General features: G+C 31.4%; 1 protein-coding gene across 1 annotated transcript in view; it reads left to right on the forward strand.

Moving 5' to 3' along the window:
* The first annotated feature begins 323 nt into the window (after nucleotides 1-323).
* LOC111701264 (MAM and LDL-receptor class A domain-containing protein 1) overlaps nucleotides 324-20748 on the forward strand; it is a 39310-nt gene continuing 18885 nt past the window's right edge. The window contains exons 1-14 of the mRNA XM_023472461.1: nucleotides 324-418; nucleotides 1634-1747; nucleotides 2757-2863; nucleotides 3678-3802; nucleotides 5720-5810; nucleotides 6176-6241; nucleotides 6716-6767; nucleotides 9296-9382; nucleotides 12208-12297; nucleotides 13255-13376; nucleotides 14020-14085; nucleotides 16548-16648; nucleotides 18942-18994; nucleotides 20621-20716. Of these exons, the coding sequence (XP_023328229.1) occupies nucleotides 359-418; nucleotides 1634-1747; nucleotides 2757-2863; nucleotides 3678-3802; nucleotides 5720-5810; nucleotides 6176-6241; nucleotides 6716-6767; nucleotides 9296-9382; nucleotides 12208-12297; nucleotides 13255-13376; nucleotides 14020-14085; nucleotides 16548-16648; nucleotides 18942-18994; nucleotides 20621-20716 (1230 nt within the window). The 5' untranslated portion in view covers nucleotides 324-358. The remainder of the gene's footprint in view (nucleotides 419-1633; nucleotides 1748-2756; nucleotides 2864-3677; nucleotides 3803-5719; nucleotides 5811-6175; nucleotides 6242-6715; nucleotides 6768-9295; nucleotides 9383-12207; nucleotides 12298-13254; nucleotides 13377-14019; nucleotides 14086-16547; nucleotides 16649-18941; nucleotides 18995-20620; nucleotides 20717-20748) is intronic.

Here is a 20748-nt window from a genome sequence, read left to right on the forward strand (position 1 = left end):
TACAGGAGCTATGAAGTTATAAAGTCGTAACAGTAATGTCACATAAATGTAATTTCTCCTTCTGGTTAGTTTGCAGTGGTATATCTTCTGCCAGAGTCAAGATCATAACTCATGAACCCCTGGACCGATTTCCCTCAAATTTACATTGGTTAAAAAGTTTTAAGTTGACTCCAGGCAAAGCTAGGTTCCCAAGCTAGAAGTGTAAAAAATAATTTAATTTAGAAAGATGTGTAGAGTCTCCTGAAAGTCTAAAAAAACCCGGAAAGTTTTAAAAACAAAAAATCCGATGACCAAGATCCATCTTTACATTTGAATACAAACCTATACATAAGTTTTGTTTTCAGATTTGTTTTCAAAAATGCTGGGGTTCATTCTAACTCTGATATGCAGCAGTGCTGTATTTGGTTTGCCTCAGCTGGTAACATTTTAACATTTTTTACAGGGTGTCCCAATAAACATGGGACAAAAGTAACGACTTCTATATCGTCTTTGTTTATCGTAAATACAATTTTAGTAGTATCTTAGTTAGAATATTTAACATCGAAGACTACTGGTCTTGGGATCTCCAAAATGTGGTCAGACGTTTTTGAACCTTTGCGGAGATATTGAGAAAGAAAATGAATAGCTTTGTCACAAACTCTGGTTTTCTAATCTCTATAATTTTGCAACCCAATGATGTAGGACTTAGATATTTCAAACTGTGATTTCTGTTAGATCAAAAATAATCGAAGTTTGAATTACCAAAGGTTTAAACAAATCAGTGTACGAATTTAATGAATTTGAGCCGTGTCTCAAATCTGCCAAAAACCGGTTTCAATTGAGCGCCGGCTTAAATCTTGAAAAATTGAATACAATTTGAAGCGGAACCAACCATGTGTGAGTAGCGTCTCAAATTTAAGACGCGGCACAAATTCTTTAAATTCGTCCTCTGCTTCCAAAAATATAGAAATTCGAAAATTTGAATTCATGCAAAGACTCAATTCCTTTGTCTAGATTCTTATTTTTTTAAAGAATACAAGAGGAAATGAGTTTTTGCCTCAAACTCTAAGTTTTCCCGTCTATCTTAGCAATCCGTTTTAGTAGACCTTTAATATTTCAAACAATGAATTCTGTTAGATTAAATAATCTTTAAAATATCACCGATTTACACCATCAGGTTGCAAAGATATAGGGCTTAAAAAAATCCTTTTCAAATGTTTAATATCTCCTTCAACTTTTGAAAAGCTCATAAGACGTACATTCATTTTTTATACTCTCTTTGACATTTTATGATTATTCGAAATCAAAGACGATTTAATTCCCATGTTTATTGGGACACACTGTACATTATTATATGATTATTTATGCTATAAATTAATATAAAACTTTAGCGTATATTTAATTCAAAACACCTAAATAAATTATCTTTTACCAAATATTCTTTCATAAAAATCTCAAAAAGTTTATTTCCTTCAAAAATGTCTCAATAAAATTTATTATAAAATTAATAATCTTAATCTTCTGTCAATAGCATTTTATCATAAATATAAATATAAAGACTAGATATACAAAATAAAAATATATATGTGTTAACGTGGGATGATATATATTACAAAAACAATTATTAGAAAATAAAATAATTCTTTATTTCCAGGAGAAGGAAAGTGAACCAACTACTGTTCGTGTGGGTAGTAGTGTTGGAAGACAATTTCCAGCTTTATCCAGGAATCCAGAAGATCTTAATACCGCGGCTAACTGTGACTTTAAGGTGATTGAGTTTAAAGCTTTTGATCATGATACCATTTAGTTTAGTTATTAGATAACTTACTAGTGAGACCTTGTAACAACATTGCTTTAATTAAATTGGTCTCACTATTCCACAGTTTTCTGGTTCTTACTGTATTAGATAACTTACCAGTGAGACCTTGTAACAACATTGCTTTAATTAAATTGGTCTCACTATTCCACAGTTTTCTGGTTCTTACTGTATTAGATAACTTACTAATGAGACCTTGTAACAACATTGCTTTAATTAAATTGGTCTCACTATTCCACAGTTTTCTGGTTCTTACTGTATTAGATAACTTACTAGTGAGACCTTGTAACAACATTGCTTTAATTAAATTGGTCTCACTATTCCACAGTTTTCTGGTTCTTACTGTATTAGATAACTTACTAGTGAGACCTTGTAACAACATTGCTTTAATTAAATTGGTCTCACTATTCCACAGTTTCTGGTTCTTACTGTATTGAAATCAACAAAAATCCTGCACATCAAAGTGTCTGCTTAAATCTGGTTCACATTTAAAGTACTTTCTACTTAACCAGGAAAGAACTGCTTTTTAAAATATTTTTTTTCGGATGAAGTTTATAAAGATCATCCTATTCAATCTCAAGCAAGCCTCCGAATAACAATCCTTGTAACTTTTAGTTGAAACTCTACTAACTCTAAGAATACAGTGATAACCAAAATAAACCGGATTAAAAGTCGTCTTCGGTTTGATTGGAAACATCTCTTCATATGTTTAGAGGTTGGAACTGTTGTGTTGAGTATCGGTTATCCTTATCCTCACATCCCTCAAATACAGTTATTCTTGAGAGTATAACGGCCACCACGGGATATCTCATAGGAATTAAAATTGGTGTGCCTGTTTTCGATATTACAACACACAAGTTCAGACCTGAGGGCTATTTTTCAGAGCAACAAATTACTTAAATACGAAGCCGACTTACATTCCGCTTTATTCTGCTAACCACTGTATTTTGAATGAATTTAGTCCGATGCTGAGGTGTCTATGTGTGGATGGGATAATCTTGGGAATGCAACAGTTCTAAAGTGGATTGCAAGCAAGGGAGCTGATGCATACTGGATAGGGGGTCCAAGGTATTATTAAAGGGATAGTTCACCTTTTTTTAAATGCACAGAACATCCCAACACTCGAAGTTAGGATCACAATTTAGTCTTCCGGTCTAATGTGTTCCTGAGATCATAAAAACATAATTCGTTATCCTATAGTTTTTAAATTTAGCTTTTCAATGGCCATGATCCGGCCTTCCTATTTAGGGGACTACAGACGTTATTGTATGTTACTCTTTTAGTCCAATTCACAACGGTATCCTTGTAAGCTTTGTCTGATTAAAAAACTTAATTTTCTCTCCAAAAATTGATTATTTTTGATTATTATTTCTATCAAACTTTTCATCACTTTTAAAACTAGAAAAACGACGATTTATTCCAGATTTTCTACAAGATTACAGGTTAATGGTACCGTTGAAAATGGGACATACCCTCTAAGGCAAAAATAATTAGATCTAAGTACATCCTGTTTGTTTATAAAATAACTAGATCTAAGAACATCCTGTTTGTTTATAAAATAACTAGATCTAAGTACATCCTGTTTGTTTAGAAAATAACTAGATACATCCTGTTTGTTTAGAAAATAACTAGATCTAAGTACATCCTGTTTGTTTAGAAAAATGCTCATATTTTGATCGTTTACTAAAATGCCGCCAAAAATAGTTTCAGAGAGCATAATAGACCAAAGAAAAAGGTATAAAATTATAAATATGAAAAATGTACATGTATGGGTAAAGTGAGGGTCTAAAGTTAAGATGGATGGACTTTCAAACCAGAACCTCCAGTTTACCGTGTTCGCGTTAAATTCCACCGACAGTCCCTTTAAATTAAAATATTCCAGGACTGACACCTCGGTTGAGAATGAAAATGGTGGATATGTGTTCTTTGAAACATCTACTCTTCCTCAGGCTGAGAGTACTAATACTGTATCAGCAATGATTGAATCCCCATTACTAGGCACTACAGGTAATTCAATTAATTAATCAACATTTCCATAAAATGGTTGTTATTGCTTTGTTTGAAGGTGTCAATGATTCGATAAAAGTTCCTTCTGAAACATATTGCAACATTTATAAATTTGTTATCAAATAATCATTTTTCTATATTTTCCAAGAATTTTTACTAGAACAAATATCTTATAAGGACTGTAAGTGTAATTTAAAATGACTTTCCATGCGGCAATGTCCGATTCACAACAGTACACAGACCTTTAGCACATTTTAGATGAGCTAAACTAAATAATTAATAAGTACAATGGGAGGAAGAGGATTTTGTTAAATTATGCAATAATCATTTGCTAAAATGTGACACGGAATAAAACCTTCTTTTTATGTAAGATCGGACACTAAATGAAACAGTTTATGAAGAGAAAAGAAAAAACACAAAAATTGGACTAAATTAAGCGTAACTTGAACTTTTTAAAGTAAATACAGCTAGCTGTACTGAAAGTTTACATATAAAGCATCCCATATGATCATACGGTGGTAAGCGATTATATCAAAACAATGAAGACGACTTTCGATTTCAATTTTGATTTTTATCAAGCTGTTAAATAGCATGGATACACATAAACATAGAAGTCTTAAGAGAATTTATCAGTTAAAAAGCGTCACTTTTAACTTGTTAACTTGTAATTTGAAAAAGCTTGTTAACAATCAAAACTTAAATCATTAAGGTAAGATACTCTTGATGACTCATATAACGTAACGTACGGAGGCTGAGAGGGGGGAAGAAATGTCTCCTCTTGAGAATTTTAAGTGTCCATCGCTATGAAGACGACATTTCTAGTACATTGGAGCACATCCAGAGTGTCTAACCTTATTATACAACCTTGATTATCTCCAAGCTTTAAAGCCAAAATACGCACACATTTATTTTATATCAGGCTTTTAGGGCGCTTCGCGCCCATCTTCTATTTAAATTGTCGCTATGAAGACGACATTTCTAGTACATTGGAGCACATCCAGAGTGTCTAACCTTATTATACAACCTTGATTATCTCCAAGCTTTAAAGCCAAAAGTCCATTTGAATTATTTTATATCAGGCTTTTAAGGCTCTTCGCGCCCATCTTCTATTTAAATTGTGAACATGTTCTTTTTGTTTGCATTTTAAAACAAAGAAGAAAATTTTTTTGCGGATTATCAAAAAAAAATCGCGGATTTTCAAGAACTTAAATTTTTTTTTTACAAAATTAAAAGTCTTTAAAACGCATTTTTCTAGATTTTTATCATTCATAAACCTTCCCTGTGGTCACGGGATGTCCCTAAAAAAATTTGGGCCCGATCAGTTTTGACGTTTATTGGGTACAAACAAACAAACAGACAGACAGACAAGCCAAATTTATATATAGAAGCCTTCAATAATTTTTTAAAAATGATTCATACTTTTTAAATTTTCTGATTAGTCCCGAAAATTGAAGCTTAGATATATACACGATCCAACATGTTATGGGACACCCTGTAGTCTTCAGTGCCACCCATTGTACTTGATTGTTAGATTACAATATATGTATGTAATGATTTCGTTTATTTATAAAAAAGGACTGATTGGTATCTGTTTATTGATTCTAGGATAATAAAACATACAATCTATAATATAATCTAATAATATGACATATAATAATCATAACTGACCTATAAAACAATACTTATTATCTACATATATAAGTCTTATAAATTATGTGTGTTAGTTTGTTTGGATGTATGATCATAAACCAGGAACCCCTTGACCGATTTGCCACAAATTTTGAGAGGGAAACTTGGGAGATCCACGGGAATGTTCTTTGCTTGGTTTGAAAGACTTTTTTGTAGGGAGTACTTAGATTCCAGGCGAAGCTTGGTTCACAAGCTAGTACAATATATTTTTACAATTGCGTAATTTAGGTTCTCGTGGACATTGCGTAACTTTTAGTTACGCAATTTCTGGTCTTTCTGCTGATAGATTGCGTATTCTTCTTCACCCAGTTGATTACAGGTAAAATAAAATAGAATATAATAGTTTAGAATAGATAAAATAAAATAGAAATAGAAATAGAAATAGAAATAGAAATAGAATAGAAATAGACTAGAATTGAAATATAATAGAAAAGAATAAAAATAGAATAGAATAGAAATAGAATAATATAGAATAGAATAAAATGCAATAAAAGAAATCCCTATTTAACATAGGAAAAGAATAAAAAAGCTAATGGAATTATAACAGTCGTGAAGATAAAAAAGACAAATTAGAAATATGAAATAGAATATAAACAGAACAGAATTATACTTGTTAAAGAATCACTATCAAAAGCAAAAACATGAAAAGAAATTGCTCTTAAAAATCAGCCATTTTGATTTCAGGGAGGATCCAGATTCAGCTGATTTCTCTAACGATGTTGTATTGGCCAGTCTTCTAGATGATACAAGGTACTTCAATTTTGGCAGAAATATAAAAGATTTAAAGTTAAGCATCATTTTTGTCTGTTTAAGTCAAAATGTTTGGCTTTCAAAAGGCTTAAAATATCTATGAAGTTATTCAAAACTTTGTTTTCTATCAATTTGCGAATATTATTTTGCATATAGATTAGCACAAAGTGATTTGCATAATAGATTTGCATGCAGTAATAAAAGAAAACGTGTAGAGAATTTAATTGTAAAATATGTTAAACTACACAGATTTGTGGTTTCCATTCATAAAAGCTATGATTTGGTTTTCTTAATTTTCAAGCTTAAAATTACCACGAGAAATTTTTAATTGGATGGTTAACACTTTAACCTCGTTGATTGATCTGTTCAACTATGGATTTGATTTGGTCACTTTTTTATCACCATATTTAATTGAATGAATCAAATTGCTAAAAAATCCGTTTATGTAAGCTATAATTTTTTATTTTATTTTAGAGGTGCATGGAAATCCGCGAAAGTGATGTACACATTTCCAGAGGAGCATACTGTAAGTATTAAAATTAAAGCGGTACAATGTGTACACAATTTGGCCAATTTCTTAGACGTTCAACCGCCATAAGTAGATCCAAAGTCACACTATGGTTACGCTTCATCAGAGCTGGGAAGTTTTGAATGATTGATATCGGGATAAATGCTTGATCCACTCTTTTTCTTAATCTCTAAATTAAATATTGCTTGTTCTCCTCTTATTATTAATCTCCAGATTAGTTAACTGATCAGAATTTAAGATATCCCATTCTAAAGTTTTCAGCTCCGAGCAGTGTAGATAGATAGATACGACCTATAGTTGTACCTATGGTAATACTGGTCTATATATCTCAATCAATTTTAAAAAGTATTGAGTTTGACACATTTATTAGTATCAGAAAAAAATCATTTAGTTTCTATAATGAAGTTATTGAATCAAGAGGGGGGGGGGCAAATCCCTCATACACACCAAAACAATCAATTTTACCTTACATAAGAAAAAAAAACAAGATTTTCATTTCGTTTTCTTTATTGTGAAGTACTCTGCTGGTTTCTTTATTGTGAAGTACTCTGCTGTTTTCTTTATTGTGAAGTACTCTGCTGTTTTCTTTAATTGTGAAGTACTCTGCTGTTTTCTTTATTGTAAAGTACTCTGCTGTTTTCTTTATTGTGAAGTTCTCTGCTGTTTTCTTTATTGTGAAGTACTCTGCTGGTTTCTTTCTCAATGATTTCTTCATGTGTGAACTTCGTGCAGTTACTCTCTTTTCCGTAAATTGTTTTCTTATATAGTCCATCATCTCCAATTGTATGGGCATCATGAAACCTGAACAATGATCAAGGTTAAAGTTATGGTTAAAAAAATTTATAGCAAATTAAAAAAATTTCTGAGAACTTATTAGAATTAATTTGAAAAGAATGCTTTTCAAAAATATTCCTTTAAAGTAAATAAAAATGTCATAAGTTCAGAATATCGGACATTCTACAGTACAAAATTTGCGTTGGTTGATCTATTGTCCCATCCTCAATTCTTATGTCGTACAATTCTGCACAAGAATTACATGGAGTCCAGCGCTGATGCAAGAATACTTATTCAATTCGAAAAGTCTTAAATGTAAATAATTTAGAAAAATAATTTTATGTTATGGTCTTACCTCGGGTTTAAGCTCTCCTGTTTTGATTAAATATAGTGTAGTTGTGCCCATAGGATTTTTTTAGGTTTACGACATTGATCCACACTTCAGAACTGTAAACCTTCTCATATATATTATGATTTGTAGTGTTTATCAGCACTGTTTCATGCTAATGGTCGAGAAAAAACTTTAAACAGATTGTTTAATGTGTACAGTACTGTCACCATTCGATCTGTACCTAACCCCCAGAGCCCGAAATTTAAAAGAGTATCGTTGAACAAAACTCCCGAGTTTTTTTTTGGGGGTCTTAGTATTTTTGTAGATTTTGATTTTAGAGATTCGAAAAAAATGGAAAATATGAAGAAACTAAATAAAACAATATTTCATGTAACAAAAATATTGATATCCACAAAACTGCCTAAACCCCATTCGTGAAACCCGGGTTTCAAAACTGGTTTTCATAACGATACCCAGTCTTAAGTTTTGGGCTCAGAGCCCGAAATTTAAAAGAGTATCGTTGAATGAAACTCCCGAGTTTCCATTTCGGGGTCTTATAACATTTAAGTAGATTTTAATTTAAGAGATTCGAAAAAAGGAGAATAAGAAGAAACTAAATAATATAATATTTCATAAAATATTGATATCTACAAAACTGCCTAACCCCATTCGTGAAACCCGGGTTTCAAAACTGATTTTTAAAACGATACCCTGCCTTAAGTTTTGGGCTCAGATTCCCTTTAAACCCGGTTCTCTGTCCTTATTGCAAAGACGACATATTACATTCCTTGATTTAAACAAACTCCAATTATGCAAACAATAATATTTTTGTTTACATTTAAACAGGTTCATTAGATGTTTTTGCTACAGTCTACAATATATACTCTATCTTCTTGTATTTTTTGAATTAATGGCCCTTGGGCTTAATTTTTTTACTTTTGCGCTCGAAAATACTTTATTTTGTAAAAGTACAACATTAAAATCTAAAAACAAAATTCGGGGTAACTTCTAAAATGTGTATTCAGCTGAGAAACAATTTCAAGTAATTTTTCTGATAATTTTGGATTTGTTTTCCTGTATTTTTGAATTAATGTCATGTTTTTTATATTTCTTTTTAAAAAGTAATAAAGTATAAAGTGTAGGGTATATAAGTGGTTTATATCTGATTTTCCTGGAGTAAAGAGGGATTAAAGTATTCTAAACATTTACATAGACAAATAAATATAAAAACATAAACAGGAGTTCATTTTTTAACAAATCAGGTTGCAATGAAGGCTAAAAAATTAGATAGTATGTGGAGTAATCAGTTTTTTTACGCTGAAAACTTTAAACTTTTTTATTTAAAGGATAAAAAGGTTATAAATGTAAAACCTCATTTTAAGGGGAAAAGGAGAAGAAAAGCTAATATAATTTTTTTAAGTTGATAATTGAGGCAATTCCAGTATCTGAGTCTAATCAAGCAAGACGGTATAGAGGATATATGGCAGTAGATGATATCGTTTTCAAGGTAAACAGCTTTAACAAAAATACTTTTAAGATAATATTTATATTTATATCTGTACTTTTTGGTTTATTAAGTTCAAAAATTCTTCAAATTAGTCGAATGTAATAATTAGGGTCATGTCAAAATGCCTTGAATTTTGAAAATTGAGATAAATAAATCGCGTAGAATTCCCAAATATGAGATGAAAAAATCGCGTAGAATTCCCCAATAAGAGATAAATAAATCGCGTAGAATTCCCAAATAAGAGATAAATAAATCGCATAGAATTACCCAATATGAGATGAATAAATCGCGTAGAATTCCCTAATATGAGATAAATAAATCGCGTAGAATTCCCCAATGAGATAAATAAATCGCATGGAATTCCCCAATATGAGATAAATAAATCTCGTAGAATTCCCCAATATGAGATAAATAAATCACGTAGATTTTCATTCATATAATTTTTATTGCACAAAAGAGGCAGGATTTTAATCAAGATTAACAGAATAAAAAAGCGACCAACCTTATTGTTGGTTGTTAATATTTTGCTCGTTTGAAGTAATTCTAATGCAGTTCCAGTTTTATGTGTTTTAGAGAACATTTTTAACAATTTTTATTTTTGGATTTTTACGTTTACGTTGATTTTGCATAATTGATGTTTAAATATTGAGCTTTTGGATAAATGTATCTAGTGAGGGGAGGAAGGCAAGCCACGACAATTTCTCGTCCAAGCCACAGCCAATATTATTTTTGAAGTGTCCAAACCTTGAAGATAAAACTATTTTTAAGAAATGGGCCACGTTTGGGCATAGCTATAAAACATTGATTTTTTTAAATCGAAAAGATAGCTTCAATTGATTTTTCAAAATTCTATGTCCTTCCAAATGTTTCACTTTTTTACGCGCATTTTTAATATTCTTAGTATAAAATGCCGCCATTTATTCCGAGTTCTTCATAGAAATCCATCTTTTTTCAATATTATATCAAAATCCATAGAATTTTCCCCGGTGCTTCCATGGGATAAATAATTGGCAGCGGTAAAACAAATATTTTGCTATTGTTTCATATCGTGTAGGTTAGCCATTATGTAGGGAGAAGAGATTTAATTTTCACCTTAATAAGTTTGATATCATTCTTATGGATTCAAAGATACTAACATGTTGTAATCAATGCAATACTTTAGACTAACCATTTTGTATGCCCTAACGTGGTCAGATTTTTAAAAAATAAGTTTATCTTCACAGATTGGACACTTTAAGAACATAATAATGAAAGGACGAGGATTTCAGGATGGCTCGGAGGAAAAAATTAGGAGAATGTGGCTCGGACGAGAAATTTTTTGGCTGGCCTTCCTCCCCTCATCTAGTACAACTATAACAAATTCTTATAATTCGTTAAATTTTCATTTTAGATATTGTAGAAAATTCTATTAAAACATTCTATTCTATCAAATATTTCACCCACACATTGGAATAGGATCCTATGGTTTAGTTTGTACAGTTGTTAAAGGGACTGTAAGCTTAATTTCAAGTGACCCTCCATGCAAAGATTGCAAAGCCCGATTCACATTGGTAACCTTTGTCTGATCAAGTATATGAATAAGATATTAATGTTTAATATTTTGAAACTGATTATTTTTAACTAATGTTTCTCAAAATATTGACTTGCGCATTCTACTGCAGGGAAACATGAAATAATTATCAGAATTAAATACTTTCAAACATAGAAACAACTATTAAATATGTCTTTTACATTATTTATCCGGCAATTGTATCCAGAATACCGCTGTGAATTCGACAATGGTATCCTGGATACCGCTGTGAATTCGACAATGGTATCCTGGATACCGCTGTGAATCCGGCAATGGTATCCAGGATACCGCTGAGTATCCGGCAATGGTGTCCTGGATACCGCTGTGAATTCGACAATGGTATCCTGGATACCGCTGTGAATCCGGCAATGGTATCCTGGATACCTCTGTGAATCCGGCAATGGTACGCTTACAGTCCTTCTAAAAGAATTCTGAACAAGTTTATCTCAGTTTAAAAAATATTAAAGCATTTATCTAATTGTACGTAATTGAAGCTAATTTATTCTCCTATTTTAATCAAAATGTAATTAGTTAGTTTTCCAAAAAGTATATATTTATAAAAAAAATACGCAGAAAAAAATTTTTTTAACAAAGAGGGTTACAAACTTTCTTTCAAATCTTTAAAAAAAAATAACAGAAAGAACCAAGCTTTAATTAATTTCAAAACAAATCTTTGATTTTTTTTATTTATAGTTTTTATTTTTAATCACAAAATTCATCATAATAATGTTTAATGGTTTAGCTAAAAACAATACGTAGAATCTTTAAAACACCTCAATTGGAATTACAACATGAGTTGTGGGAAGGCTCTGAGTTTTCAACAAAATATTATTATTGTGTATGTTTCGCAATTGGAATCATATTCATGCTTTAAATATAATTGTAAGATTTAAGCCGGCGCTTAATTTAAACCGGGTTTTGGCAGATTTAAACGGTGGCTCAAATTCTTTAAATTCCATCTCAGGTCCGGTTGAATAGATATTGGGATCCGAAGATTTGAGTTTGTGGCAAAAACTCAATTCCATTACAAATTTTAAGAATATTTTGGAAATATTATAATTTAATGGTTTAAATAATATTGGCACGTGCACACTATGCAGACATTATGTTTAAATCCACTTTTTTTTAAAATAGTTTTTAAAATCACTTATTTCATAATTATTTTATTTAACTTTACTTTACATAACATTAACACATTACTTAATTATTGAAAATACATCACAAAAACATAACATTTTTTTAAATTGTTTTAAAGGCAGGAGATGAATGTTCTGGTCATTGTACGTTTGACTCTGGACTCTGTGGGTTTAAGAACGAGGCTGAGGGGAACTTCAACTGGGAAGTGGTAAGTGGATAATGGATTTATTTCATCTATAGTTGATGTTAATTATAATAATTAGTGACAATTGATTTACCGAGAAAATGATATTGCCAGTAGTTTACCTGACTTTTTATACCTTTAAACCTTTAAAACGGCTGGTTAATTAACTTGCATCCATTTGTAGCAAGGTTGTATATTAGGATTAGATACTCTGAATGCGCTCCAATATAGGTAAAGAAGACTTTTATAACAATAGACACTCAAATACCTCATGACGTCACTGCTTATTTTAAAGAATAATAAATTTTGCGACTCACTAAACATAAACGAACTCAAAATATAAAAAAAACTGAATTTGAATTGCTTTTTTAGCTTCAAACTTGTAAACACAATCAATATTTGTTAAATGTGAGGATAGCTAGTTAAGTTTCAGTGACGTCATGCAAAATGACGACATTTACCCACTTTGGAGCGCACCCAGAGTATCTAACCTTTTATATAACCTTGATTTGAAGAAACCTAGCTTTTAATATTCTAATCTATTTATAAATGTGGCTTTGTTTGTCTTTATCCAATAAATATCAAAGATGAATGACGTATCATTGTTTTTTATAGTTTATAAATTATTATTTTTAATTGTGGTTTCTCTATATAAGTGGAGTTTGACAGCCAAAGAAAAACTTGATGTGACTTGTGCATTTCTACTGCAGGAAAATGCATACAAATTATCAGGATTAATCACTTTCAAACCAAGAAAAACGACAATATCTTCCACATTATTTATCAGACAAAGATTTTAAATTGTAAATTGGACATTGTCTCTACGCATGGAAGGTCACTCAACATTACGCTTAAAGTCTCTTTTAAGAAAAATGATTAAATAAAGAGAAACATTTTTTGTACGAAAAAGTAAAATTCAATTTTTCCACTTTTTAGTTCAATAAATAGAAAAATTTAAAAAACACAATTTTGATTGTCTAGGGCCGAGGTAGTAACAACCCTAATACTGGTCCACAGAGAGATCATTCTAGCTTCTCAACCAACAGAATCACAGGGGCATTCGCCTTCATTGATGCAAGCTATCCTAGACGACCGGACGACAGGCAGGTTTTTTATTTTTTAAAAATTGTTAATTTGCTGGGAACTCTTGTATTGTGAAAATCAAGATAATTGCAATTGATTTCGATGTTTTGTTAATCTGCAGATTAACTTAATACTCTTTTATTATCCAACAGTTTAATTTTACTAGCTGAAGAGATAACTGAAATGAAGAGATTAAGTATTGATCCTCAAATTAAAAGTGTCCATAGTGAATATCGAGATCAAGCTATGCGGAATTATGAACTATTTAGAAGCCAAGAAGTAAACTTCAAACCGAAATTTCACCTAAAGAATGGAGGACCATTGTATAGTTCAACTGTTAACTGTGTTATTTGTATAGTTCAACTGAACAATAAATCGGATCTATTTCATTAAAATGTTGTGGATTCTTATGAATATGTCTCTCAACTGGTCAGACCGATCTTAAGGAAATTTAAGAATTTTATAGCAATTATCTATTATCACACTTTTGCTTTTCTTCACTTTTAATTTTGACGGTAAAAAAGTTTCGCGGATTTTCTTGTGGTACCATGTGAGTTTCAAACAAATGAAGACAATATTGCAAAAATACCTAAAATAAAAATTAGCGAAGGAGAAGACAAAAGAGAAGAGAAGAAAAAAATTTATTTGATTATTTATCTTTAGAGCGCTTCTAACCAGTGAAGAGTTCCCTCCAACAGATGAGGATGACCAAGGTCCACTTTGTTTAAGGTAAATAGATAAATACTCAAAATCTAAGGGACTGGAAGCCTAATGTTATGTGACCCTCCATGCAAAGATGGCATTGCTGAATTTTTACTTTTTGAACTTTTTTAAAAACCACCCCACTAATCTAACCATTTTAGTTAAGGGGCTGGATTTGAAAAGTTGGACGAAGGACATGTTTCACATTCCCCTGTCTCAACTCTAAGGGAAAAATTACATTTAAATAGCCCACTCGGGATAGGGTATGCATGTTTTTTGCTGTTATTTTATTCTAAAAGAAATTACGCATGACAGCAATATAATTACATTATGATTAAAATATTTGAGCAGTGTTCCTTATGATATTTTTTAATGAACTTTTAATTAAGATATTTTTATCTTGCTGTCTTACCTTACAAAAGGTTTGGTAGTGCGGCACCAAACCTTTACTGCGGTACACAAAGGGTTTCCAGCATCGAGATATTAGTAATAGAGGGGGCATCTGGAATTTTAGACTTCTTGTTGTACAGCCACTGTACACAATGACCCGATCAGAAATTCTACCTGGGGGGATCATAATTCGTAGATGTGAAGCCTTCAATATTCAAGCAAAGAAAACAAGCCCATATGATTTTTGTTTCTATAACAATTGTTGTCAAAATGTTCACCGCATTTAAAAATTAGGTGTATTGTCTTCCAGATAACTTGTTCTATCCACTCTTTTCGTATGTTATGAAAAATTTCTGAACCCGAAACATCGTTGTTTACACAATTTTTGACACTACAATATCTCATTGTTGAAAAATATTAAAATACCGTACAAATAGATGTACTTAGGATTAAACCCACTGTACTCTATGATACCAACTCAGTCATATGGAAACATTTATCGACAAAATTCACTGTACAGTATAAACCTAGCCAGGCAAAATTAGGAGAGTTATGCCCGCCCCCTGGTTTCCAGCGAAAAGGAAAAATCGCATTTTTCGCGACCATTTCACTTCATTTTCGCAAAAAAAGCGAAAATTTTCGCGAAATTTCGTTTTAATCTGTTTCGCGAAAAAATGCAAAAATTTCAATAAAAAATAATGCGAAAGTTTCACGATAAAAATAGTGTGATAATTTCGCGAAAAAATAATGCGAAAATTTTGGTATACAAATAATGCGAAAGTTTCGCGAAAAAAATAATGTGAAAATTTCGCGAAAAAATAATGCGAAAATAGCTAGTGAAATCAAATTCTCTTCATCAAACATGTATTATAAAGTAAAGGAAGAGAAATTATTTATATGATCGACAAATTAAAACTTCAAATATTGAGCAAGTTCTTTTGAGCAATTAATTGTTGCAGTTATAAAACTCATGGTTTTCACAACATTTTCGCATTTCGCGAAAGAATTTTCACATTTTCGCGAAATTTCGCTTCATTTATTTTCGCGAAAAATTCCGAAATTCGCGAAATGCGACTAAAAATTTTCGCCTTTTTTTGCAAACTGGAAACCCTAGCGCACACACTAAAAGCTAGTTGTGGGTGGGTGGACTGTTTTAAGCTCTCTAAAAAACTCCCAAAAAAATATTGTGATAATGAGTGTTAATAATTTTTAGGTTCTATATATTATTTGTGTTCTGAATATCTCATTTTTAGGTTCTTTATATATTATTTGTAGGTTCTGCATAAATTATTTGTAGGTGTTATATACATTATTTGCAGTTTCTGTATACATTATTTGTAGGTTCTATATATATATTATTTGTAGGTTCTGCATATTTTATTTTAGGTTCTGTATATATAATTTGTAGGTTCTGCATATATTATTTGTAGGTTCTGCATATATTATTTGTAGGTTCTGTATACATTATTTGTAGGTTCTGCATATATTATTTGTAGGTTCTGTATACATTATTTGTAGTTTCTGTATATATCATTTGTAGGTTCTGCAAATATTACAATTGTAGGTTCTGCATATATTATTTGTAGGTTCTGCATATATTACAATTGTAGGTTCTGCATATATTACTTGTAGGTTCTGCATATATTACTTGTAGGTTCTGCATATATTATTTGTAGGTTCTGCATATATAACTCGAAGGTTCTGCATAAATTATTTGTTTGTTCTATATATATTATTTGTAGGTTCTTTATATATTATTTATAGGTTCGGCATAAATTATTTGTAGGTTCTGTATATATTATTTGTAGGTTCTGCATATATTACAATTGTAGGTTCTGCATATATTACTTGTAGGTTCTGCATATATTACTTTGTAGGTTCTGCATAAATTATTTGTAGGTTCTGTATATATTATTTGTAGGTTCTGCATATATTACAATTGTAGGTTCTGCATATATTACTTGTAGGTTCTGCATATATTATTTGTAGGTTCTGCATAAATTATTTGTAGGTTCTGTATATATTATTTATAGGTTCTGCATATATTACTTGTAGGTTCTGCATATATTATTTGTAGGTTCTGTATAAATTATTTGTAGGTTCTGGACTCACATGTTTGGAAACGGAATAGGTTCACTGAATGTTTATGTTCGGGATGGAGAGACTGACCGCAAGATCTGGGGGCTGACAGGGGACGCAGGTTAGTAATTGATTTGATGTATTCTTTGAATACAAAATGTATTCACAACTTTGTAAAGTCTGAGTTTGGCCATTAGGATTCTCAGAAAAAAAGTGATGCATGAGGAGTTTTAAATCTTTTTTATGTATTTTAAAGTCTCATTGAGCTGTGAGGACATACCTTTTTAATCAGGAGGGGTCTTATTACCAACAGTTTTTATCTGAAGCCGATTGTTTCTGACCTAAAGTGGGTAGGATTTTCTTTTTTTCCGGAGCAATTTGGATCCGGAAAGGCCATGTACGGAAACTTTCCTGAAGCTGTTAAAATTATAAACCTTTAACAACTTAAAAAAATTTACACCTTAGATGATTAACTGAGCTTGGTGTGACATTTTGAAAAAAGTTTACGGGACGAATATTCCTGGAATATTCTGGAATATTCCTGGAATAAAGATCGGAACAATCATCCCGTGAACGTTTTTATCAGATCAAACCTAGCTTTGTGAATTGTTTAGGAGGTAGATTTATTTTTAATTCGGTTGAGAAATGTTCCTTTTCGAACGTTTTTAATGGTTTATAATTTTTAACATGTTCAGGAAAGGTTCCGAAAGGCTTCTACGGGTCTAAATTGATCTGGAAAAATGGAAACTCTAAAATTGGTTCAAAATATATACAGGCGCGCAACTAGACATTCTCTTATATTTCGCCCCCCCCCTTAAAATTGTTAGGGAGGGGGGGGGCAAGAAAAATGTGTATTATACTCAAACAATATAAAAAGCTAACCTTACCAACCGGATATTCAGTATGACCCCATCTGATATGGAATTTAAAAAGAAATCTATCAAACATTTTTTTTAGTTACAAGAAAATGCCTTAAAAAAGGGGGCGGGGGCGAGGGTGTATTGTATGCTGTCCCATATAAATGCTTCATAATTTACAGTTGCAATAACCTATATTTACGTTTACATAACGAGTGCAGAATGAAAGACATTGGTTGTAAAAGCTGTTGCTTCATCTGTGCTAAGAAGGATTAGAACTTTGCAGATTTAACTTCATTCAGAATAGATTTTAGGACAAAGTCATAACCTTTATTCAAGCAATAATTTACTTTATCATTAAGTAGTTCATGTTTTCAGGCCCCTCCCCTCCCCCTCACAAAAGAAAAAAATTAGCTTAAACTTTAATTTGTTACATTGCTATTCCTATAGTTTTGATCAAGCTAAATATTCTTTTCAGCTTGTTTTGAACCATTCCTCTGATTGAACTATAAGCACAATAAACTAACGTTCAATTATCATATTTTTTATTTTACGATCAGAGGTCTTAAATTTGCTCAGGGTCAGGATTCATAAATCGCTATAATGCAAAACAGGGTGGACTTCTTGCCCCCTACAGCCTACAGGGGGGCAAGCCTTCTTAAGGGAGGGGCATGCCCCCCCTTAATCAGGCTAGGTGGGCCTTTCCCCCTCCCCCCCTCTATATCAGAATCATAAGAACAAATGTTTTCTCTTCCGTTAAGAGTAAAATAGCATCTATTACTGATTAGTCAATAGTCGCTTTGACATATTTACTGCTTTTATCAACTATATATTTATTACATATGTAATCAAATTTAAAAAAAGATTGTGCCCCACCGGATGAAATGAAGAAAAAAACACTCGTTAACGTGCTAAAAAACTTTCATTAACGAACTGAATCCCCGTTAACCTAAATTTCCGATTTTAGCTCGAAACAAGCAGATTCATATAAATTTGAACGTCCCCTCGAATTAAAATTTTGAACAAAATATAAAAAAATAGAATTTTGTAAAATTACCATTTGTTGAAATTTCAAACAAACACATCTGTTAAATCATATTTTCTATAGCGGGGGAAATAGATAAAGTATTATATAGAGAGTAATAACATTCGAAATAAAACAACAATATTTATTTTATGTACAGGGAGTCCCAATAGACATGGGAATTGAGAGATGACTTGAATATCGTCCTTAATTTCCAATTAATGATAAATGACATAAAGTCTATAGTAGCTTTCCAAAATTTGGCCCACTATCTTTTTATCTTTAAAATTGACCGAATTGTTAAACATTTGAACAGTTTTGTTGATTTTCTATAAACTGGAATCTGGACAAATTTTCTTTCTTAATATCTCCGTCAATTTTGAAGGTAAAAAAAATGGTAGACCACATTTTGGTGTTAAATGTTTTAACTGTGATACTTAAAAATTATACGAAAAAATCTTGCATGGAACAAAGCCGATATAGAAGTCGTCAATGTTTATTGGGACACCCTGTATTAAAATATATCTATTTAGGAAATAACTGGTATATGGGACAAGCGCCAATATCTTCAATACAAAAGTTTAAGGTAAATTCATTTAGGGGGGAAGGGGGAGGAAAGGAGAGGAAGGGGGAATGGGGGGGGGAGAGTAGAATAATTTTTTTGTCTATTATTTGTTTTGCAATAAAACCATACTTCCAAAGCTGTCCCTGCAGAATTAAAGCCGTTTTATCGTATTCTTGGTTATGAAAATAGCGGGAGAAGTTAGAAGACGACATTAAAAACTTGTTGTTAGTTTATGGAACGTTGTCCAGCCCTAAGTGGCAGAAAGATTCAAACACTCTTTTTCTATGGTTAAAAAAATCATAATTAAATTCTTAGAAATAACGATTATTAAAATAAAAACGAACGAGTGCGGTTCAGGAGTTAATATAGGGGGGGGGGGTTAAAAAGAAATTCGCGCGACACGCGAAAAAAAATCTACCCCCACCCCCTGTGATCTTATAAAAAGAAATTCCCCCCTCACCCCTCTATTCCTAAAAAGTTCTATTTACCGCCCAACCCTACAAAAATTACAGTTTCTTTATAAGTACAGGGTAGGCAAATGTATTAATAATCCATTCATGTATCTAAAAAAATATTATTGATTGAACTTTATTCATTAACATTATACATGTCATATTATTCTACTGAAGAGAGAATTATTTTTTATTTCCTGATATTATTCATAAATTTCTTGCAGGAGACTGCAAGTAGTTTTGATGTTTATTTTAGAGTTTAAAATAAGCAAAAGAAGCCGGAAACTAAATATAAAAATTTTTGTTCAAAATAAAAAAAAAATAAAAATATCCTCCTTTATTCCAATCTACAATATTTTAGTTTTCTTGGCCCGCTTGAATTAAAGGCATTTAAAACACTGATGTCCGAAATTGAAACAATCCTCTTTGGGTGCACCGTCATATATTCTTTCCAGGTCGACCAACCTGCGTTATTGAGCAATATTTACAATATTTACAATATCACAAAGTTTCAATAAAAACTTGATACGTTATATGCCGAGTACAGAAAGCGGAAAACTTTGGTTAGTATGTATGTTTTTTATGTTTTTTAATGCGTTTTTTAAGTTTTATGCAGCATTTACTAAAAGCATTTTTTAATCAAAACTGACTATCGCAAATGACTATTTGTGACCGAAAAACTGGTTGTACTGATTTTTTAATTTTTAAAAATATTTAAAAACATGCGATCTAGGAGCATTAAAATAGAAAATATTAGAAAAATAATAAAATCAGCTGTTTTCCCTAATTTTTCAGCTTCAACTTGGCTATTTTCATTATTTTGTAAAACGGGGTTTTCCGTTAATTATGGCTACTTATGAAACTCAAGTTTTAACAGGCTTTCATAATTCTAGAACATTTATTTCATCACAAATTTAATTCGTAAAGGAACTGTACGCGTAATTTCAAACAGTACCTTTGACAGCTTTGTCTGAGTAAGTATGAATTTGATATCAATGTTTATAATTTTAAAAACTATAAATTGTTTTCATTTGGGATTTCTCTGAAAAAGTGGCTTGCGTATGTTTTTAAAATATTTTCCACAATTCTTCTTGGATAAAGTTTTTAAGTTTACCGTTCTGGGCATTGTCAGCATTGCAGGGCATTGTCATTACGCTGAATACAATCCAGCTTTATATAATTGATTACTGTTTAGATTGTATTTGAGGGAGTAGTTGGTAGGAATAGTCTGGGTAACATTGCTATAGATGATATATCAATTGCTCCAGGAGTTTGTCCTACTGCACCCCAGGTATACTATCACTATTATTAGGAGCTTACTGA

This window comes from Eurytemora carolleeae, unplaced genomic scaffold, assembly GCF_000591075.1.
Source record: "Eurytemora carolleeae unplaced genomic scaffold, Eaff_2.0 scaffold44, whole genome shotgun sequence".
NCBI classification, from domain to species: domain Eukaryota; kingdom Metazoa; phylum Arthropoda; class Copepoda; order Calanoida; family Temoridae; genus Eurytemora; species Eurytemora carolleeae.